Genomic DNA, 21,339 nt, shown 5'->3' on the forward strand with positions numbered 1-21,339 from the left:
ATATCGTAAAAACTGTGCCTCGAGTTTCAACGTTTGCCAACCGTTTTTCCCTTCCCCCTTGATGTCCCCACCATTAGACGTTGGGTAAAACGATAAACCTTGTTACTTCTATGTTCGGTCGTTTGGGGCTTTTAGAAAGCGGAAGAATGCAAGGGATAAGGAGCGGGGGGGGGGGGGGGAGGGGGGGGGGGGTGAAGCAGTGGAAGGGACAAAAGAAGATGGTTACAAGATGTAAGTGTGCCCTTACGGTTCGTAGTCGACGTGTACGTGTGTCTACTTGAATGTACCAAAAAGGCGCTTTTGGACACTTTCTTGCACCACTATCTCTCTCCGAAGTCGATGAGGTGCGCTCTAAGGTCATGCACTAGCAGATCCTGATATTGTGGACGGGTGTAAAAAAAAAGGAAACTTCGTACGATCGTACCGAACCTTACGTATAGGACGGTTTGATAATAAAATTGTGCTCCATCTTTTGGATGAAACAGTCTCCCATTTATTTTTGTGCACTTACCCGTCTCGCATGCCTTTTTGCGTAGCTTAGAAACCGAACTATTGGGGACACACATCGACTGCGGCACTTTCGAACGGAACGAAATTTACGTCGATTTTGTGGTCGTCAAATTGGGAAGAGATACCAAACTACACGCTCAAAAGAACCTTCTTGTAAGGGGAAAAAAAGGATGTATGCTTGCACAACCAAGAACAGAGAAGCGTAACTTTAACTGAAGAACCGAAATCGGCTGCAACGGGCACAAACACACACACACTTCCGGATGCTTTTCTTGTACGCATCCGTGCGGCAAGTAAAGTGCCGTATTTATCGTGAAAATTTAATGAGCTCTGTCACCCGACACGGACTATACGAAACCTGCCTACGGAAAGTACGGTTAGTCGACATCCTATTTAAAATTAACCTCCAGTGCGGTGTGTTTCTGTGCAAAAGGCAATGGTTGCGAAGCGGCCCCATGTGTTGGCCCCACTGGGGCGAAACCCGTCCTTCGATTTTGCCAGCATTTCACTGGGACGACCGAATGGGGGTGGATCGGTGCTGTGTGCTGTCTTGAATGATTGCACTCTCCGGGTGTGTTTTGTTCGCATTTTGCTATGTTGATTTTGGACAAAAGATAGCTAATGTTTTTCACCGTCCGCTCCTTAGTATTTCGGGCCCCAAAATGGGTTTCGGTATATCGGTTTGGTTTAAAAGTGAAAAAACGAGTGACTAGGGTATTCACCGAGCACCACTAAGAGTCCATTTGTTTTAATGGTGTAAGTGTCTGTGCTGTGTGTGTATGTGGGAGGTCGATTTTTTTTGCAATGTGGGATGAAAAAGGGCTGAAGTTGACGTTAATGGTGGGATATTGTTGTTTTTTGGCGACTAAGAAGATTTGGTTTGTTGAAACTAACAAAACGATGCAATGTGTCTCCCGAGGTTATGGCCAACACTACTGCTGTGTGTTACGGGTACTATCGGATGGGACTTGGGCGTTTTAAAGGGTTTTGTTCGGAAATTGATACTTGAAAAACAACGCACATCGACGGACCGTTTGCACAAAGTGCTGCTTTAAAAGAGATAATGTAAAGTATCGGCACATAAAACGTGTTGGATATTGTTCAATCCCTCACCGTCGTTTAAGTAATCTCGTGATACTTGATTGGAAAATACTCCTCCGATGTAGTAGGTATTCCAGTTTTTTTTTTGAAGAAGTCAAATTTGAGGAAATAGCCAATGAGCAAGAATTTGTAAAAGACTGATGAACAATGCTTATTTCTCGGCTCAAGTACCTCAAAACTCTTTTTTACCACATTCAAAATTAGATCCCATTAGAGATCTGAATCCACGACTTTTGTAATATTAGACCTAACATCTAGACACTAGTGTCCAGTTTTCTAGGTCTCTAGGAATTCTAAGAGTCTATACCTAGACACTAAACATTGAAGCTGCCCCAAAAACTACTATCCATGTATGGTGAAGCAAACGAGATGTCTGCTTCCAAAAATTAGTTTTTCTCGAACTCTTCTTGGAGTTCTTACTACTTAAGATGATTCTTAGTCAATTGGGTCAACATTCAACATTTCTTGGTTTTGCTTTGCTACAGAGAAACATAATGTTTTTCTTCATTAAAATTTACGTCCTCTGTAATGGATATTTCCAGATTTAATTGATACTCATTACAACCTCAATAATATAAGAGTTATTCAGATAATTATTTTACCAACGATTATCAATTTTGTTTATACCGCGTATCCTTTGCTAGACACTTTTTTACAGAGACAGTGCATGAAATGATTTACCGTTTCTATTGCGAATGAAAACCAAAAAATATATGCCTCATATTTCTTTGTTTAACCTGATTTATACTGCCCGTCCTTCTCTGCTGCCATAGGGAAGATCCAATAAAGATCCATTTACCTCGTGTGCATGTGGCACCCAGTGTTCGGTTTTTGGGATGTCTTGTTTAAGGGGCTTGCGGTGAATGGTTTCAATTCGTTCCGATAGCAATATCAATAAACGGCGTTTGTCAGGCGCACCCCAAACAACACATCCAGCAGAACAATGAGAACCGGACAGGAAAGTAAATACGATTTCTGAACGAAACCAAAGAAGGTTGACCACGTATGTTGTATGGAATGGAAGAAGCTGCTGCTGCTGTTAGTGCTGGTAGATTATTTTACTCTACATTATTTCATCCCTCCAGCACTTTATCCAATCCATCGTTGTTGTGCCACCAGTACTGGTAAGGCTCGGAGCGGTAAATATTATACCTGTGCACCTTCTGAGCTCTTGCGCCGGTAAGACAAATGGTACCGAGCGGGAAGGTATCCGGGGATTAAACCCAATGCCTGACTGTTTTAGTGGCTTCTGCTGTGGAAGGTTCTGTTTCTATTGCGATAGGCCGTGCTTGCTTGCCGTGTGGTTGTGGTCGTACTATTGAATCTAGCCTTGGTGTAAGAAAATTTGTGTACGGTTTCCGGGTCTGAGCAAACGAGAACGAAGATCTGCGCTATTTGTGGTTGTGGCAGGAACTGTCAGGACCTTTTCGCAAAAACGGCAATAGGAACTGGAGGAATGAACGAAAATCGTTCAACAACATTACGGTACTTCGGTGCTCCGGAGGGATTGAAGATGAAGGAACATCGACGAAGAAGCATAGGCAAACGAGAGGGCATAATAGTAGTATTGGTGTGCTGAAGATGTTTTCCCTTCTTCCGATGTTACCGTTGACTGAAGGTTAAGAAAATTTTGGAAAGCAGATGTCAAAGGGAGGAGAGCCGTGTTCCTTGTATGTTTCTTGTTTTTTTTTTTGCCAAGTTGTGTCGATTTCCTTTGTGTCGTCCTTTCTGCTCACTTTTAGTATTGAAACAGAGGGGAAGGAATTCTTGAAGTCGAGTTATCCGCTGGAAGAATAGAGTATTCTTGATTTCTTTTGTTCAATTATCGGGGAGTTCTGGACATGCTGGGGATTCTGTACCAAGAGATGCAGAGCGCATGCATTAACTTCAACTGGAATGTCTTAGCGTCTTGTTAGACAGAGTTGTACCGAATTGAAACCAAAGCTCTTTGGTGGATTCATCCAAATCACATTCATTAGTGTTCCAGGGTCTTTGCTTTCAAACAGTGCCCCTTTTTCTCTCTTCCAAGTCTCAGACAGTTTACTGTATTAACATGAAGTTTTGTACCAATGTTTTTAACTTCGGTACTGATAAACTTCTCACTTCTTGTAGTCTGTTGATGTCGCTTCCCATGTACGGGATACGTCGGATGCTAAACAGAAGAAAATGTGGACCCGGGTCAAGTCTCGAAGGTGCCGTTTTCGATAGTGTGTAGGAGGCGATACTGCCCCTGAATGGTACACGACACACACACACACAGATACACGAAAAGTACAGGATATGGTAGGAAGGAATGGCATGATTGCAAAAGACGTCCGAAGGTCTCCGAGCACAAGTCACTTACCTGTCCCGAACGTATTTGGCCAGACGGGTTCTGTTCGGCGTAAAACGCTCCATCCATACTGACCCCGAACGAGACGGGATTGTACGGGATTTTGTGTTAGGAGTATGTGTGTTTTTTTCCATATTAATTTTGTTGTTTTGGAGTTGAACATGGGTGTCCCCACAATGGAAGGTTTCCCGGGTAAGTTGTGAAATGTCACACCGTGCTGTGAAGAGACGGTGGATTTGAGCATCTCCTGGGCTGTGATTCCATTTATTGATTTAGAATTACAACGACCTCCTTTGGTGCATTTGAATATATTATGTGAGTTCTGATCGGATCCTTCGTGAGTTACGTATTCTGTCACTAAGGTGGATAAGGTGCATTAACCAACAACCATTTTCCAAAAAGATTGCTTCATTCTTTTCTATTTCTCAATATTCTTGGATTCCTTGTTGCATATTCTTATATTAGTACTAAATTATCCATTATAAACTGCAAAAAAGTTTCTTTCCACAATCACTGATAAGAAAATTCATTACATCGAAAGGTAGGAAAACAAATCTTCCTCGGATGTACGTTATTGATATACTTGCCATTCATATGGTACAGTTTTACTTCTGGTCACAATCACCACAGTTTAATCTGTCGACCTCCATTTATCAACATGACATATAACTCATCGTTTGATCTTATCAAAGCGTATAAATCTGTGCGCAACCTTGAGCGTTTTCTCACCCTTCACACACCGACACGCCGAATGCCTTTAAGGTCAGTCTGCTGCTGCAGCAGCTACAAACGGCGACAGTTTAATGGGAAGTGACGTTGAAAGGCGCACCACGTTTTGCGTTGCTTTTTCGGCTGGGTTCGGTTGGTGGAGCGTTGTGCATCTGGGTTCAGTCGTTAAGGTTTTTTGTTCACTTTGGCGTACTGCACCAAGACCATATGTCTTAAGGGAAGGACGCTGTGCTGTGATGGTATTCTAGCACTGGTCTGATGACCCTTCTTTGCCTATCGCTCATCGGAGGTTCATGGATGGCTTCTTTGGGCCAGAAGCAGCACTGTGTTTTCATTTACTATTCCATTTTTGCAGCTTTCAACATGGCCTTTACATGACACATTTAATGGTCCGTGTGTGTCTTTGATAAGTAGCAATCGTCTACATATTTTTTGTTGTTCCATTCTTCGATAAAGAAGAGATAATGATTTTGTTTGTTATCTTTTTGTTTGTTTTATTGTTTTTGACTTATATTCATGTATTTGAAACAAAACTTTTGTAAAAAAACAAACAACTTTATAAAAACGTCATAACGTTGTTATATTTTATGTATAACTTACAAAATAAACATAAAACAAGTAACAAATGATAGTAAAAGGTATATGAGTTTACTAAAGAAAAGTAAAAATATAAAGTTGAATATGAAAGAAGTAAATACAGAACTCCACACCAACGGAAAGGTTCAACTCATGCTTTGAAAAGAGACAAAAAGATTCATTTCGTTCAACTTCTCTTTCTTTCTCCCATTTCCTTCTTCGGTGTGCTGCGCTTTACTGCATCGAACGGTTGCTGCATCGACCATCGACTGCAGCAGAGGAGTAGTAGCTACCATTGCCCATTCCGGCCAGCTTCCCCCGGTACGTCTCTCGGTCGCTGCTGTTGTTATTATTAGCCTTATTCTTCGTACCGTTGCATGTCTCTTTCTCTGGCTGTGAGTGATTCTGGCTGATGCGTAGGCGTGTGAGTGGGTGTACAGCGACCAGAGCCAGACCAAGGGTGATGGTGCAGAAGTGCATGCCTTAGCCATGTATTGGTGTATTGCAGCGCACGTACTGTACGTTTGATTTCGATTCTGTACGATGGTTGCTCTTGTTTTATCAATTGATATCTTCTGTTTTTGGCCCCAGCTTGCTAGCTCTTTAACGATGTTACGTGTTTTTTTTTGTTTGTGTGTGGGTTAGTGGTGGCCGCGGTTTTATGAGGTTAAGTAGCAGTTCGATACGGCTGCATCTTGCTGAGTGCATTTTACAGCGAACGAATGCAGTTAAGCGTGATACGAATGCATTTAAACTTGGTCAATGTCTGCCGATCGTGTATCGCGTAATGGTGTACGCGGGTACGTGGGGATGAAAATTCTCGTTTTTTTTTGTTTCGTTGTGTTGTTTTGTAAACAGTACAAGTCCAATGTGCCACATGTGTATGCAACACCACCAGTAATGGTGGTGGGTTTTTAGTTTATTTTTACTGCCCTTAAGCAGCAAAATTTTACTCCCAATGCGAGTGAGTTCTGCGGTGCTATCCCGTACCTTCACCAATGGTGCTAATGGTGTACGAAAGCGAGAGGCAATCTGGTACGGATGTGTACGTTTAAAGGTGAGGAAGAAGGACTCGTTCGTATCAATTGTGGGTTGCAGTAGTGCGTGTGCTGCTGCTGCGCCCGATAACGATCGTACGTAGGGATATTTTTAGAGCGGTAACTGCAGCATCCCGAATGAGACGAGATGAGAAGTAAATGTTTGATGCTGCTCTGATGCTGAAGAAGTGGACGAACGCTGTACCGATGACGAACGAGATGACGGATGATGGATGATGACGACGGGCTCCGTACGTTCGAGGTGTTTGTTGTGTGCTTTGGCCATGTGCGCTAAGCTTAAGCGTTGATCTCACTGGGCAGAACGGAGATGAAACGATCTCTCCCAATCTCGCTCTCACGCAAAACAGCATATTTCTCTCGTTTTCTCGCTCTCTACCTTTTCGCTTTCTGTTTGCTTTTAGATCTTCTCAACCACGTTCCTTTTTCGGGTTTATGATATCACGCCGTGTACCTTTTGCGTATCTAAAATGCTTGAGTGTGTGTGTGTGTTAGTGAAGCGAGATTCTACTTCACGCGAGACATTGCGCGAGATATCAGGGAGGTTTCCTGCTTTATATATCAACGCAACACATACACACAGAGAGAGAGAGAGAGAGAGGGAGGGTGAGTGATAGTAGTTGTGCGATCCGTTCGTGCTCACACGCATTTTCATCGACCGTGGTAAGGGAAGACAACATAAAGCCACCCTCTGATATCGAATGGCGCGCGGCATGCACTGTTAGTTTCTCGAAACCGGTCGTCCGGTAGTGTTGGTGTTGTGTTTTACCTTTTTTCCGTCGGTCCGGGTCCGAGTGTTCGAGTGTTTTATTTTTCCCCCCGGTTTGGTGCGGATCAGTGTGTCCACCAGAGCTTTGGTTTTGTCTATTGTTTTATTGTTGTGTTGAGCGCGCAATCCCTTCACAGCCCCATCTGTTATCAGTGTGGTGTATCTGTTGTTTGTGTTGTGTGGTTGTACTCTTAGTAGCAAGGTGTGTGTTAATGTTTTCGAATGCAGCACGAATAACAGATTTTATTCAACAAGCTATGATAGGGTATGATAAGTGAACTGTTTGATCTTTGCTGTTCGTTGATATTGTGTAAGGCGTGGATGTTTGTGTGGATGCAGTGTATTTTGTAAGTAAACGATCTCTGTAAGCGAGTGTTAATGGTTGTGCTTGCGTATGCTTAATTTCCAACAACATTCTACAATCAATCGAATGTTGATTACATTTAATTACAATCGAGCTATGATGATAGTAATTATCACATGTGTGTGTGTGACATGTGATAAAAGCCGTTGCATCTTGATACAAAACGACGTGTAGTAACTATTAATGAATCCACGTTTATACACGTGTTGGAAGTACGCTTACACATTGTTCTATTGTAGTCTGATATATCAACTATTGAATATATCTATTTATAGCAAACGATAATACAATGGTATTGTATTCATCCAGCTTTGCATGCCCGCTATGTTGGTGTGGGTCCTTGCCGTTCCCTGTAGTGGTTGCGAACGATAACAAGCGTTCACGGTGAATTGGAATTCGAAATCCTCGCTGGCAAAACAAATGCGAACGACGCTGCAGAAGATGAAGGAAGGAAAGGATGATAATGAAAAGAAGAAGAAGAAGAAAAAAAAAGAAGAAGAAGAAGAAGAAGAAGAAGGAGAAAAAAGGAGTCTAACGAATCGACCTGGTACGGCAGCAGAAGAGACAACTCCAAACCCAAAGGCACGCCATGTCAAAGTATTTCAAAGCCGAGCATTAAACGGGGGAATTAGTTCACCTTCGTTCTCGACTGTTTTTTTTTGCTTTTCGTTGTTGTTGCTGTTCTTGATCCTACCTGGAATAGTAAAATCCAAAAGGGTCCACCCTATGCCTTAATGTGGCGATGCTGCTGTTGTGCCGGTTGTGCCTCGGTGTGATCAGATGATAAGAGAATGGGTTTCTTTTTTATGTTGTCTCTCTTCTACTCTATTCTCCATTTTGATGGTTCTCAAATTTTCAAGGACGATAATTTGTTTGTATGTGCTTGTGTTAGTTTTGAAAACAAAGTCTCGAGGAAATGTTGTGGAAATTTTACATGATGTATGGTTATGCTATGGATTAACGTATAGTCGAACCTTGCAGGTTGGGTCTGTCTTTAGTAGACAACTCTATACCAACTGCAGTAATTCCCTTATTTGTTAGCCTTTTGTATGAAGCGAACATATTCTGAACATACAGAGTCCTCGAGATATTCGCGAATTTAAATTTTGGACGACTTAGTAAATTTATTTTACAAATTAAAAAAAAAGGTGGATAGTATGGCTCTTCATTACATCCAAATTTTTTTTCATTATTCTACCTTATAACTCTCAAGTATAAACGAGATATAATCGAGATACGCGAATATCCGAGATCCGCATTGCTAATGTACCTCGGGAATGACCTAAACTGGCTTATCAAACAGGAACTTTGCTGTTAGTGGTAAGAACTTCCAGCGAGTTTTTATCCGGCATTAAGTAAATACGAATTCTTGACACTTTATTCTAGCGTGACGGTGCGCTTCAACAAATTATAACACTGAATCAGAAGTCATATTGATGGTTTCCTTCCCCGATTAGAATCGCCTTCCTGAGCCGGTGGTTAGCGGAAGAATTAATGAATGACATTGTATCGAAACATATTTTGCTGTTTTGTTTTTTTTCTTCTTTGCTCTTATGTTGCTGGTTGTATGCTGCCGTGGTGTGTTCACTTGACGTTGGAGTTTGGTAGAAGTTTTCTTGTTATTTGTTGTTTTTTTTTCTCCCCCAAATAGGCTGCCACTGGTTGTTGGGCACGGAATGAACGTCATCTGTTAAGGAGTTGGTTTTCTTTATTATCGGGTGGCATGGGAATAAGAAAAGTCGTGCGGCCGTGAGAGAGGGAGAGAGAGAGAGAGAGAGAGAGAGAGAGAGAGATAATAAAAAAAAAGAATAACACAAGATCCATAATCGCGACGGATGCCAACTGTTCCGCAACAAAAGCAGACAGAAGGTTGTTTTTTCGGGATGTTTTACTTTTTTTTTGGTGTATGCTCCGTTCTTCAGTTTGTTGTCGTCGTTTCCGCGTCCTTTATGAGGCACACGGGTACGTTCCTTCCGCTGGAGCGTGGAGCTAAAATGTTTTGTGGTAATATTGTGCCCCCACCTGACAGAGGACGTGGTTCTCTCCACACCACACTAGGGAAAAGGGTTCTGTTTTCCGGGGGTGGGAGGAGGTTTTTGGGGGTAGGGGTGGTTACAGAAGGGGGAGAACGATTCAACGTGAGGATAAGCACCGTGTGCCTCACACAGGCGATAGTACATCGGTTAAAGCCTGCAGCTAACGTCGAATAAGTTTGGGGGTTAATGTTTTTGGGGGAGGAAAAAACACACACACACACATTTTAACCACCGCAAGAGGAACGAACGAACTATGGAGGTGGTAGATATATTGGTACAAAAGCGACAAGAAAAGAAGGAATGCAAAAGAAGCTTGAAAGGAAAACGAAAGAACACCACATCTAAATGTACCATGAGACGGCAAGTCATGGATTGGATTTTTAAATGCTTTCGAGCCGATTATTTCGACATTCTATGCCTGTGTGTGTATGTGTTGCGCTCGGTGATGGTGTTGGTAATGGTTAGGATAAGGGTGAGAGCACAATGAAGCGAACGTGAAAATGTAATAACAATAAAATAAACGCACGTACTCACGGACACCTACAGCTATATTGTCACGGAATGTGTACACGATTGCTGGGCCGCAAGTGTGTGCGAGGCGCATACCCTATGGAGCAAAACCCTCCGTAGGAGAATGTACGGTGTTATGAATTAAAATTTATGCCATTCTTCTGGTATGTGGGGGGTGGTTTTTTTTTTTGTTTGCCTAAAACATTCGTAGCAATGCTGTATTTTGTAAACACGCATGAGCTTTAGAGGATAATTTTTTTTTTATTTACCTATTTTGGATTTCTGGTTGTAAGTGGAAAGATTTTTGCAAGAATGAACGTATTGTTGTTGAAATTGTGTCGTAAAATTTGTACTCAATTTGCAGCTTAAAATATTTTAAAAGTTTTATCATTATTTTTTGACAGAATTTTGTTGGTAACGGAAGAAAAATTAAATGTAATTAAAATTTATGTTCTTTTGTAATTTTTTTTGTAGAAAAATAATTGTAAAAGAAACATAAACAAATTTCAATTAAATCCCATTTTCACTCCGGAGTACATTCAGCAGATGAACTAATGTTTTTTTTTCTCTCTCCCATTTCTTTTCCTTCCTTTTTGGCAGATCTTACACCAGCGTGGCGAGCCCAATCGGACAAATCGCGTATTAAATTTTGATAAACACCCTCTGCCAGACGACAAAAACAGAGCAACAAAACCATCGTTCCCAACAACGCTGTGCCTGGCAGCTGTTCCACTGTCCGGAGGCTGCATACTCCCGCAGGCCCCGGAGAATTGGTCGCCGGTTTTGCAATTAAACAACACTCACTTTGAGCGAGCCTTAATGTTCCATTTTACGAGATGTTGTAGCAAATTTAATTAAATCCGTGTCGATTGTATAGTCACTTCACTTTTACACCACATAAACACACAAACATCCACGCGCACGCATTGTGTACGTACCGAACGGAGTCAAGTGCCTGAAGAATGATATCCTTTCGCAGGATGTGGTGACAAAGTAAGCAGGATAGCGAAAGTTTTGTGTGTGTCTGCGAGTGGTTGTTTGTTGTCTGCTGTGAGGCGTTTGCTAAGTGTGAGCTGATGTAAAGAAGATGTGCAAAAGTGTGCTAAAAATGATTACCCCCCCACTGGCAAGATTGATCCGCGTTGGCAAGATTGATCACCAAACCCTTGCGGGTGAATTGTTCATTGCGCGTTTCATTATCCGATAAAAGGGTTTTCTCTACGGGTATCGTGCGAGTACAAGTCATTTGATGGTGTTTATATGGGCCACGATTGTATCTTCCCCCGTTTTGTTCGCGTTTTGTCATCACTGACACTGACCCAACTTACAACACTTTCATCCCATTTACATCATATAACATCAATAACGCTTTTCCCTTTGCCCGGTTTTGTTTTGAATGCTTAATTTTGATTGATCGTCCTTACACAATTTTATTGTTTTCCTTTACAGTAAAACATACTCGAATTCTCACACACAGACACATCTTTCACTCACCAAAACTAGAATTTTTCAAACGATACAACACGTACACGTGTGCAAATGCGTCACAAAACAGAGTGAACCAAGTGTGCTTAAGTGTGCGAATGTCCATTCTTTCTGTTCGTGTTATGTGTGTGTGTTGTGTGTGTGTGTGTCCAAGCAGTTCGTGTGCGTGTGATTTAGTTTTCGTCTGGTGGTCGATTTTATCTCGTTGGTGTGGCGTGTGATTGTGTTAAGCGTTTGTTTCCGTAAAGTAAAAGCCAAGTTTACATGTTTCGTGTCTTTACGTGTAAAGCTAACAAATAAAGCGCTAGGTGCTAGTGAGAGGTAAACGTGGAAGGAGCGTGAAACTAGTGATCACTGAAGTAATCCTGCAAAGGGGATAGTGTGTGGATCCCCGCATGTGTCCGCAGGCTCAATGGTTAGCGTCCGCAGCCGGTACCGAAAACGGCTCCAAACCCAGCACCAGCAACACAACCATTAGCCCGAGCGGGGCCCGCGAATAGTAGTGTCCGAAGCAGCAAAAAAGAGCAGAGTCGAAAGCAGCTCACCGGGCAAAAGAAAAGGTTACGACGGAAAGGGGGTGAAAATATTCAATCACAGTTCAATCTTGCCACTCTCTCCCCTGGCACACAGCGTTTCCCTTTTTCCATACCTCCCCACACACACACCCACACCCACCCCCCACTCTAAAAGTACCCGCCTTCACAAATATGTCGAATGTACCGGCAAAGTTTTACACCCTGTGCCGACTGTGCCTGACAACGGTTCGGGACTGTGATCTTCCCGAGGCGACGGTCAATTTTCGCGATCCACCCAATGGTCAGCATCAGCAACAGGAGCAGATCGTCGACCATGATCACGAGCTGATGGAACAGCAGCAGCTCCCGATCGTGGAGTGTAATGTGGAAATAGTCTGCACAGAGGACGACGTTGGTAGCGTTGGCAATCAGACAGATGCCATCGCTTCATCGCCCGTTGACATGGAAGCGGACGGTGGTGGTGGTGGCGATGGTGATGGTGGTGGCGGTGGCAGTGACGATGGTAATGGTGTTGATGCATCGCAAAAGGATGTGCGTGGAAAGGACGGTGAAGCAAGTGCCCTTCCGGTGGTCGTTACAGCGAATGGTGGCGCTGCTGACGGGAATCACATTAGCAGCAGCAGCAGCAGCAGGAGCAGCAGTAGTGGACATGGAGACGAAGATGAAGACTACGAGGATGATGATGTATTCAGTGCCGGCAACATGTATCCTGATCTTCCGAAGCGGATATGGACGTGTCTTTCAATTAAGGTTAGTTTCGTTGCTTTCCATGCACTTAAATTATGTTTAATTGTTCTCGGGGACCACATGTCCCAAGCGCGTTATTAATCATTATGTTTCTTTCGAAATTCTTCGGCAAGGCTTAAGGCTATTGCACAAATTTTCTCCGAGCTCTTGCTGGCATTTGTACAACATTTGGTCACTAGACCGATAAGGTTTGGAGTGCATTTGTATGACGGTTGCTCAAATCTGGTGGCAATGAATGCCTCCACTGGAGAGTCCCAGCGATTATATCACTCGATAAAGATACTTCTACTGGCACTCCAATGATTAGTTACACCAGGGGTTCCCAAACTACGGCCCTCCCGAGAGATCCCTAGATTGGCCCTCAGTTGTGGCTATTCCACTCAATGCAGCCCGCCATCTAAAAAGTTTGGAAGCCCTTGAGTTACACGATGTCAGACCTCCTTAACCTAATGTGTTGTCCAGAAGTCTTGGAGGAATTCAGGGATTAATTCGTGCTACAATCACCGTATAAGTTTTGACCAGTCTGTATTTGGTATGTTTCAGTCCACGTTTCTTGAATGTTTGCGTAATCCTCATAGATCCTTCATAGACCAACTCGTCTCAATAAATTCTAAGTAAGTCTGTTAAGTCTCGAGAATACTGCAAAATGAATACTATACTTTTGCTGACAGTGAAACGAGTTCATACGAGTTAAACATTTTTAGCAGAGCCGAGTTATTCTTCAAAATTACTCAGGATTCTATAAATACTGCAGTTTGAGTTTGTGTAGCAAACTGTATTTGTAGCTCTTTACTTGGAGAATTTAGAGAAATTATGGAAATGGAAACCAGTAGCCTTGGTCAATCGCATAAAGGACGATAGACAACATCATCATCCTACTGGAAAATGCTAGTAACTAACTTTTGAATAGGATAAAGTCATGCACAGGAAGTACCCTGGCACTTCCTTGGCACACTGCTTGACATTATCACATTTTTGACACCTTTTGCCACCCGAAATGTGTTGTAGGTTCGCTGTTAGCATTAGTTCCGGAGGGCGAACGTGAAGTAAAGTCTGCAATCCATGTCGTACTGCGGCACCTTTGCATGACGATTTTAGTTCGAGCAAACGGATGTGAACTTGCTGCATTTTCATACACACACGTATGGTTGGTGAACAGTGATTGATGAAAGTTGGTCACTAAGCGTTGAAACGCTTGTTAAACCATGTTATACTACCAGAAAAAAGCACGTGAGTGTAACAAAAAAAAATCAAATTTACTGCTGGGTGCTCAATACAAACGTTTCGCCGTCGTTACATGAGCACCGAATGGTGACAAGAAACATTTTGGCGCTTGGTAGATGCGGGTTTAGAAAGATGTTTTTTTTCGTCGTAATGTTTCCCTCCCATTTTTCTCCATTTCCGAATGCTATACCGGGAAGCAAACGATAGGAAAAGTTCGTATTGCAGAAAAGTGTTCGATGATGCTAGGCAATAGGTGGAGAGTTTTCATTTACAAAGCAAGAAAAAGGTGTAAAACACATTCAACCTGTCAACCAGACGATGGATCGTTTGTAATGCGCTGAACGGGCGCAATGTGCCTTGAACGGTGGTATGCATCATTTTTCCTTGAGCCGTGCAAAACTGCATCCAGGCTACAAACTAGCAAGCGCACCGCGGTACGCGTACGATTTTGTAGAATTGTTTATCCTTTTGTGCTTCGGGGCGAGTTACAGTTGACTAGTGCGCTTATTGAGACCGTTTTTCGGTTTGTTTCGCACGTCGCATCTTTAGCGATGCATCGCCGAATAGCACTGCAGTGCTGTTTGCATTGAGCCGTGGAACACCGGTTCTCCCGCCGGAGGGGAACACCGTTCCGTTTGGAGTGGAGAGAGGTTTCTGTTGCCATCTGGTGACTAACTTTACTACCAGCTTTTCATGGAAAACATTCGAAACTGCACCGTTTCGAGTTCGTTCGTACTCGTAAGCCTGAGCTCGCAGCTCGAAGTTGCACTTTTTAGCACCGGACGAGAAAATGCAACGAGCATATTTGGAAAAGCTTTTTGTACGTGGATTCATCGTATTTACCTTTTTTTTGTTCTATCTTGCCCATTGCACATGTGTATCTCTCATTTCAGTATCATGTGGTCCATCACCATAGTGATGTTGACCGTTTGCGGAACTCAAACAGAAGGACCATGCCGCATGCCGTGGCATGGTGTAAATGCAAACCTCGGTGCACTGGTTCCATTGCGCTCGAGTCAATCCAAATCTGTCTGTCAGCCCGAATGCACGTTCGAATCAGAATTTGTATTGGTGAAGTCGAGCGGATGCGCTTATACCGAGGGAGGCGAGCTGTACTTCAATGGTCAGTTTCCGCGATGCCTTACTTTGAAGTTACAAACATGTACCAACCGTCCACGCATCGTGTGACTCGCGACGTGGATGATGTGTGTCTGCAAAGGAAGAAGTGCCAACAGCTGGCATACATCGACCGCCTGCCGTGCAACGCTGTTGGCACCGGGCAACAAGGCAAATGTCCCGGAATTGTACATCCACCTCCACCATTGCTGAAGGCAAAGGGAACCTGGGACGCAAATGTACAGCGGGGGAGATCTTGTGGACGTGCACTTGAAGCTGAGTGTGCACGTCAGTTGGCCATTTCGCTCCACAGCGAAGTGCGCATTTGGGGGTTTGGAACGGAAACCAGGTCAGTGGACGGAATAGCCAGGGTATAGCCTTTGTGGTCGAATGTAGTGGATTGGCATGAAGAGTTCCTTTCTCCGCGTGCATTGAGAACTGCAGAAGCATGAGATATGTATTATGCAGTTCAGTGTTCGGTTGCATCTTTCCTTTATGTAGCTTGACCAACACTCCCCTCGGGTTATTGGTCCGCTGACCAATGTGGTACAGGGATGGAAGAATAGAGTGTTGGCGGCAATCTGTCTTGGCAATCATTTACAGGCAGTACGGGCACACCACGAGTATGACGGCGATTGACTTGTTGGTTGATTAGTTTGGATAGCTGCGTCGTTGGGGAATAGGAGGTCAGTTCGGTTGAATGTTGACGTTACCGGCCGGGAAGTTAAAAATAGACCATCACCCAGGATTTGGATGTTCCTCACATTTGACGGCAATGTGTGCCAGAACGTTCGTTCCGTATTGGGACTCGTGGTGATATCTAAAGGAAGACACCGACAGCAAAACATAACGATGGTGGCCATTTTTCGCCATGCAGTTGAGCTAAATTGCAAGCAATCGTGCAATCCGTGCTGGTTCCGGATGGAGAGCCAAATTGGCAAAATATTGACATCATTATCTTATCTGAAGCAAGCGGGTATGTGTGGGAGATGGTCAGAGAATTCTTGGAACATCTGACAAGATGATTTCAGAGCGTTGTTGGGGCTTCTTTTTTGCGTCATCACCATTATCATCATCATCATCATCTGGTTATTTATATTCATATCGTTCTAAGTTGGGATTTGATTCACGTGAGATTTCATTTTCCTCCCATTGCCTCATGACTTTGACAGGGGCCAAAGAAATCGGAAAACTTTGAAAGTACTCTCTTATAACTACCTTCACTGGCTTGTACTTTTATCTGTGGCCTAAGCCGGCTAAAGTTACCACTATCCGTTGTCATTCACTGTGTTCTGCGCCAAGTTTCTCGTAATCATGTCCGGAACTTTCTCTCGATATCACATTGCCCCCATGTGCGCTGGACACTCTTGTATCTCATGTTTTGTGGTATTGGCTATGGGCAGCAAAAGACAAAAAAAACGAGGGGCTTGTATTAACGCAATCGGTTAAAGAAACTGGTGAGTTGTTTCAGCCCTAACCGTTCCCCTTGTTTTTTTGCGCATAAGATAACGCTCTGTCTGACGGATGCCTGACACATTGTTGGATTTGCCGAGAGCTGAAGCGTAAACAGACGGAGTTTGTTGTTTGACTACACCGGTAACCGTGTGTTCAAGCTTACAGCTACTGTCTGCCGTTTGAGTGTTTCCCGCACATGGGGGACACCGTCTGGGTTGTTCAAACTCCCGGATGTTTCGGTTTCCGCGGAATCTTTGCTGAAATATACTTGTCTGGGACGAGTTGGTACTATCCGTACCGACGCGCTTCTGGATTCTTTCTGCGACCTGGTCCCAACTCGGAAATGGTTTTCATCCAGCGGGGGAGGTAAACTTTTCTAATCAATTACGTTCACAAACACTGCGCCAGTTTGATGGTAATGTACGGCGATTCCAACCACGAGTGTCACCGTGGTGCGTTGGAAATCGAGGTCTACGGCATGGAGCCGTGGAACTTACCCAACTTCACCAAGTGAAGGTACATAAATCTTCTAAGTTCATTCCATTTCTCAAGTGTGTAATTTATTTGCCACCATGTGGGTATGTTCGATGGAAGGCAAACGAGGGGCAAACCGTCTTTCTAGCCGCTTGGCGAACTACTATACACCTTTGATATCAAGCATTCACGAGAGTGCTTTCAGGCAAAATACTTCCTGCGTACGGAAGTAAGGGAAATGTCTCAAGTTTGCAAGATATCACCCGATTGCTCGACAACATTTCAGAGCTCACACATCGTTGGTGGCTGTAGGATAGGATTTGTTTGTCCGACTTCCTTCTTCCGCTTAGCTGGAAAAGCTCAGGAGACATCACCATTGCAATTGTAGTGTTTTATGAACGCTTGTATTGAGACCTGGCTCCCACGCAGCCCAAGCAATCCGTGTCTGTACAGCTCACGAGTTCTTTAATAGGGCAAAACGGTTTATTTATACGTAGTGGCGTGTTTAATGGCCGCTGCCATGCTCAAAACCGGTACCGGTGGTATGTCCTGTAATTAGGTGAGCTCGTAGTGGAGTGAAGCAGGACAACACGACGATGCAAATCTGATCGATTGCGCATGACTCACAGCTTTTTGCTTCGAGATCGTTGCAAGATGTTTTGTACGGACGGGCTGACGGGATTTGTGATCCGGTCGTCTGCTTTTGAGCCTAACCCCCCCCCCCCCCCCCCCTCCCATGGCCAGCTGGTGAGTTGTCGATTGCAGCAGTTATTGTGACTGTTGTGTTTGATACTTTGAGGTTTACGGTACGACACGCGGGATTCGCTTTGTTGTCGTCACGGAGTTATTTTGTTAGTCTCTCTTTTCTGTTCGCTCTATACCCCCAACCCCGTTCGCCCGGTTTGATATTGCCCCGCTGGCAATGGATTGGAAATTAGCAATGAAAACTATTACAAATTACCAAAGCATGACTAGTGAGGCGGCACGACCACCCCCGTGGCAAGCCGGGGGGGAAAAGGGTACGTTCAGGCTTTGTGCAGCGAACCGTACACCGACCGCAACACCGGCGTTGGCGACGATCGAGTTGTTTTTTGGGCTTCCGCTTTGCACAAGTCAAACGGGCAAGCAAAAGAGATGGAACGAAGGAAGAAAGTTCACTGTTGGAACGAACGAAACGAAAATGAACTGAACTGGGAAAGGAGATGAACATGAAATCATTTGAATCGTTGTCATGTTTCTTTATAACTGCTATTATTTTACTACTCCGTGTGATATTTCTTCACTGCTCGTGATCGATGATGATCATTTTCCTGTTTTTTTTGTGTGTGAGATCTTTGGGAAAACATGGAAGAAGATGACGTCGATCTTTTGCAAACATTCAGGTTTCATACTGAACATATCATACAGCAACATGCAATAAATCAGAGTGTTAGTAATTCTATAACTATTACTATTGTAACTTTTTTTGCGTTACTGTTTGAAGTTATGTTAATAAATTTAGCATTTTTATATTTTTGCAATTAGGAATTTGCAAAATAATTGTTTCTACAGTATAATCAGTTAAAGATTAATCTACAACACGCTAAACAGGGGTTATAAACAGCACTTTATAGCAGATCACTATAAAGATAAGTATAATTAAAATTATTGCGAATAAATCAGCAATGAACTACACTGATATAGGAATGAATGATATGTTATCTTAAGTCCACTTGATCTTAAAAAAAACAACAAATTTTTCCAGTATTCTTTTTGCGATCGAAGATTTTTTCTGAAACCAGATAACAGAGTTTCAAAAGTTCAATTCATGTGCCTTATCCGGACAGGAAACTGGGTTTGGTCTGATGTTGACCTTTAGTGGAATATGAAGCTGTACGTGCCTTCCTTCATCTTGCACTGTTCCATACCAAAGAAACCATTATCAACAACGTACCACAACCGGTTATTTTTGGTTTGGTGGCGGGATCGGTTCAGACCGTTCTACCACTTTCGGATTTTAGCGTACAGTTTTTGGGCTGAAATTGGAACTCAGGTAGAGACGTGCTAGATTGGAAGGAAATGAAATTTTGCCGAAAAAAAAACCAAAAACCTCTAAAAGGATACTTGATGATCTTTTCTTTCGGCCGCTGGACAACCCTTGGATTGATTTGTTTTAGAATGTCTATCCTTCCGTGAAAAATACCATAAGACCTGTTGTTGCTGAGCGGTTTATGTGTGATCGCACCTGTGGGAAGGATCGGCAAAGAGTGGATCGAAAGGGTAATCTTTTCCTCACTGGAGTTGAAGTTTTGTCTGAAGAGCTCTGAGAGTGAAATGGACGGCGTTGTTTTCGCTGCCGTTACCTGATAAGCCCGCACGGTTAGTTTGAAACAACATGACCCGACCAGTGCAAATGCCGGTGGTCTACTGCGTCCCGTAAACGGAGTTCCCTTTGCTACCATTACCGTCCATTGCATTGAATGCGAAAAGATCAAATTTCAGTATGCATATGATGTATTTGCTTACTTTTTGTTTTCTTCATTTGCTATGCCACGATCTTTCCCCTCGAGTCGACGATCACGTTTCGGTTTTTAAATGGATGGAAGTCTTTGCTTGATAACGTTTTTTCTCGTTGCTTCTTAGCAAACCCATCCTTCGGTGTAGTAAAATCGAATATACCCGTCCCCCGGAACAGAATCGACCTAACTTTGTTTGCATTTTTAGGAGCGTTTGTTTTTTTTCCTCTCTGCTTCTTGAACGAGAAGATCACAGACGGCCGACTGCGGCTGATCGATCGCTGCTTTGTGTGGGGAAGCGTATTGAGTTGGGTCGATCTTGTGGCTTCCAAATTTGTGCTGTCGAAATGATGTTTCCTGTAGCTACAGGGGCAAAGCGAAGCGATGTGTAGAACTGGTATGGTTAAAGAAGAACTTTGGTGCTGCTATGCAGTGCTGGGGCGCTCGTAAATGTCAAAAACTGATAAGTAAATGCTTGATAAATGGGATACTTCCTGCATACAAAAAAAGACTCGCGAATTTCTCGACCAAAGGATATCGTCTGTGGCCATATGAGTTTTTTTTTTGCTGTTGTTGTACTCCCTGATCGAATTTGATGGTCAATTTGGAGTCGTAAAAATATTGATTGTATTCGATGCTTGTTACATTTTAACTTCACTTTCGGTGTTGTACAATTCTGCTGTCTTGAAGAATAAAGAATTTGCAAGTTTACGATATTTTTTCCTGCAAAAAAAATTAAATTAAAATAAATTGTAGCTCGTGTAAAGGAGTTTCGGAAAAAAATCCCCATTTTCTGGAAGGAAGGATAAGAATGCTAATCACGAAAAAATGGTTTCCCTTTAATCATTGCATCTAACTCACTCCATGCGCCCAGATTGGCAGTGGCGAGATGGGCGTACAGTCATCCGAGCGAAACATTCAACATTTAGGCTTGGACTGGAATGGGTAGCTTGATGTTTTTAAATTCATCATCATCTAGCGAACGTTTAGCATCGTTTTGGCGTCGGGGGTTGCTGTAAAAGCACAGACCGCCTCCAGCATCGCCCACGCCAGTGTGCGCCGTGCTCTTAATAATTATCGATTGTTATTGATTAAAGCCATCATCATCACCATGTCTCTGCTGTATGGCGGGAACCGGTTTTCCTCTCCGTGATTTATCGAAAATCGCGGTTTATCAGCCCGTCAGCGGGTGAATGACGTACTATCAGTCATCGGCATATTTTCAATCGCCGATAATTTGCGTCTTCATGAATCAGCCTTTGCCGATGAGTGATGATGCAAGTCAGATTTCACAGGAAATTCAAGCTTGAGCTTGATCATGTAAAATGTTTTTACTCTTCTATCAAGTTGCTCAACAAGAAATTATATTTAAAAATTTTGCAAAGATCAACCTAACTTGTTTATTATTTGCTAAGTTATTAAAGCATTTTATTACTCAATCAGAGTATTATTTCTAACGCCACTCAGTGGAGCTCATTTTGTTACAATCACTCGTCCACTTTGGAACGGACGTAAGACATCGGCCAGAAGTGAATGTTTCACCTAGGATACAGCCGGTCCCGTTGATTGTGGTTTTGGAGTTCGTTTGTGTGTGGGTATGCCCTTGTTTGATTGACGCTATCGGTCACCATCGGTGGTATGCTGTGTACTTAGACGTGACGCACCAAGAAACCGAACGGTGGCGGTGTGGTGGTCCACGGACGACGAATGATTAACTCACCGTTGTTGGTGTATACCGTACACAGCTGACCCAACCAGCACGTGTTCGTGTGAGCGGCTTTTGAGCGGCTTCCTTGTTCGATCGGATTTCGCTTTGCCGCGCGCT

The 21,339-nt window shown here is 43.3% G+C and overlaps 1 protein-coding gene across 10 annotated transcripts in view; it reads left to right on the forward strand.

Annotated features, from left to right (window-relative positions):
* LOC125764462 (ras guanine nucleotide exchange factor P-like) overlaps positions 1-21,339 on the forward strand; it is a 227,678-nt gene that overhangs the window by 13,528 nt on the left and 192,811 nt on the right. For 3 of the 10 annotated variants that reach the window (XM_049428748.1, XM_049428749.1, XM_049428750.1), the window contains exon 2: positions 11,757-12,753. In XM_049428748.1, the coding sequence (XP_049284705.1) occupies positions 12,175-12,753 (579 nt within the window). In that variant the 5' untranslated portion in view covers positions 11,757-12,174. Of the gene's footprint in view, positions 1-5,444; positions 7,275-10,582; positions 10,976-11,431; positions 12,754-21,339 lie in introns of those variants that run through there. The other 7 variants (XM_049428745.1, XM_049428744.1, XM_049428747.1 and 4 more) reach the window with 5 other exon arrangements.

This window comes from Anopheles funestus, chromosome 2RL (assembly GCF_943734845.2).
Source record: "Anopheles funestus chromosome 2RL, idAnoFuneDA-416_04, whole genome shotgun sequence".
NCBI lineage: Eukaryota > Metazoa > Arthropoda > Insecta > Diptera > Culicidae > Anopheles > Anopheles funestus.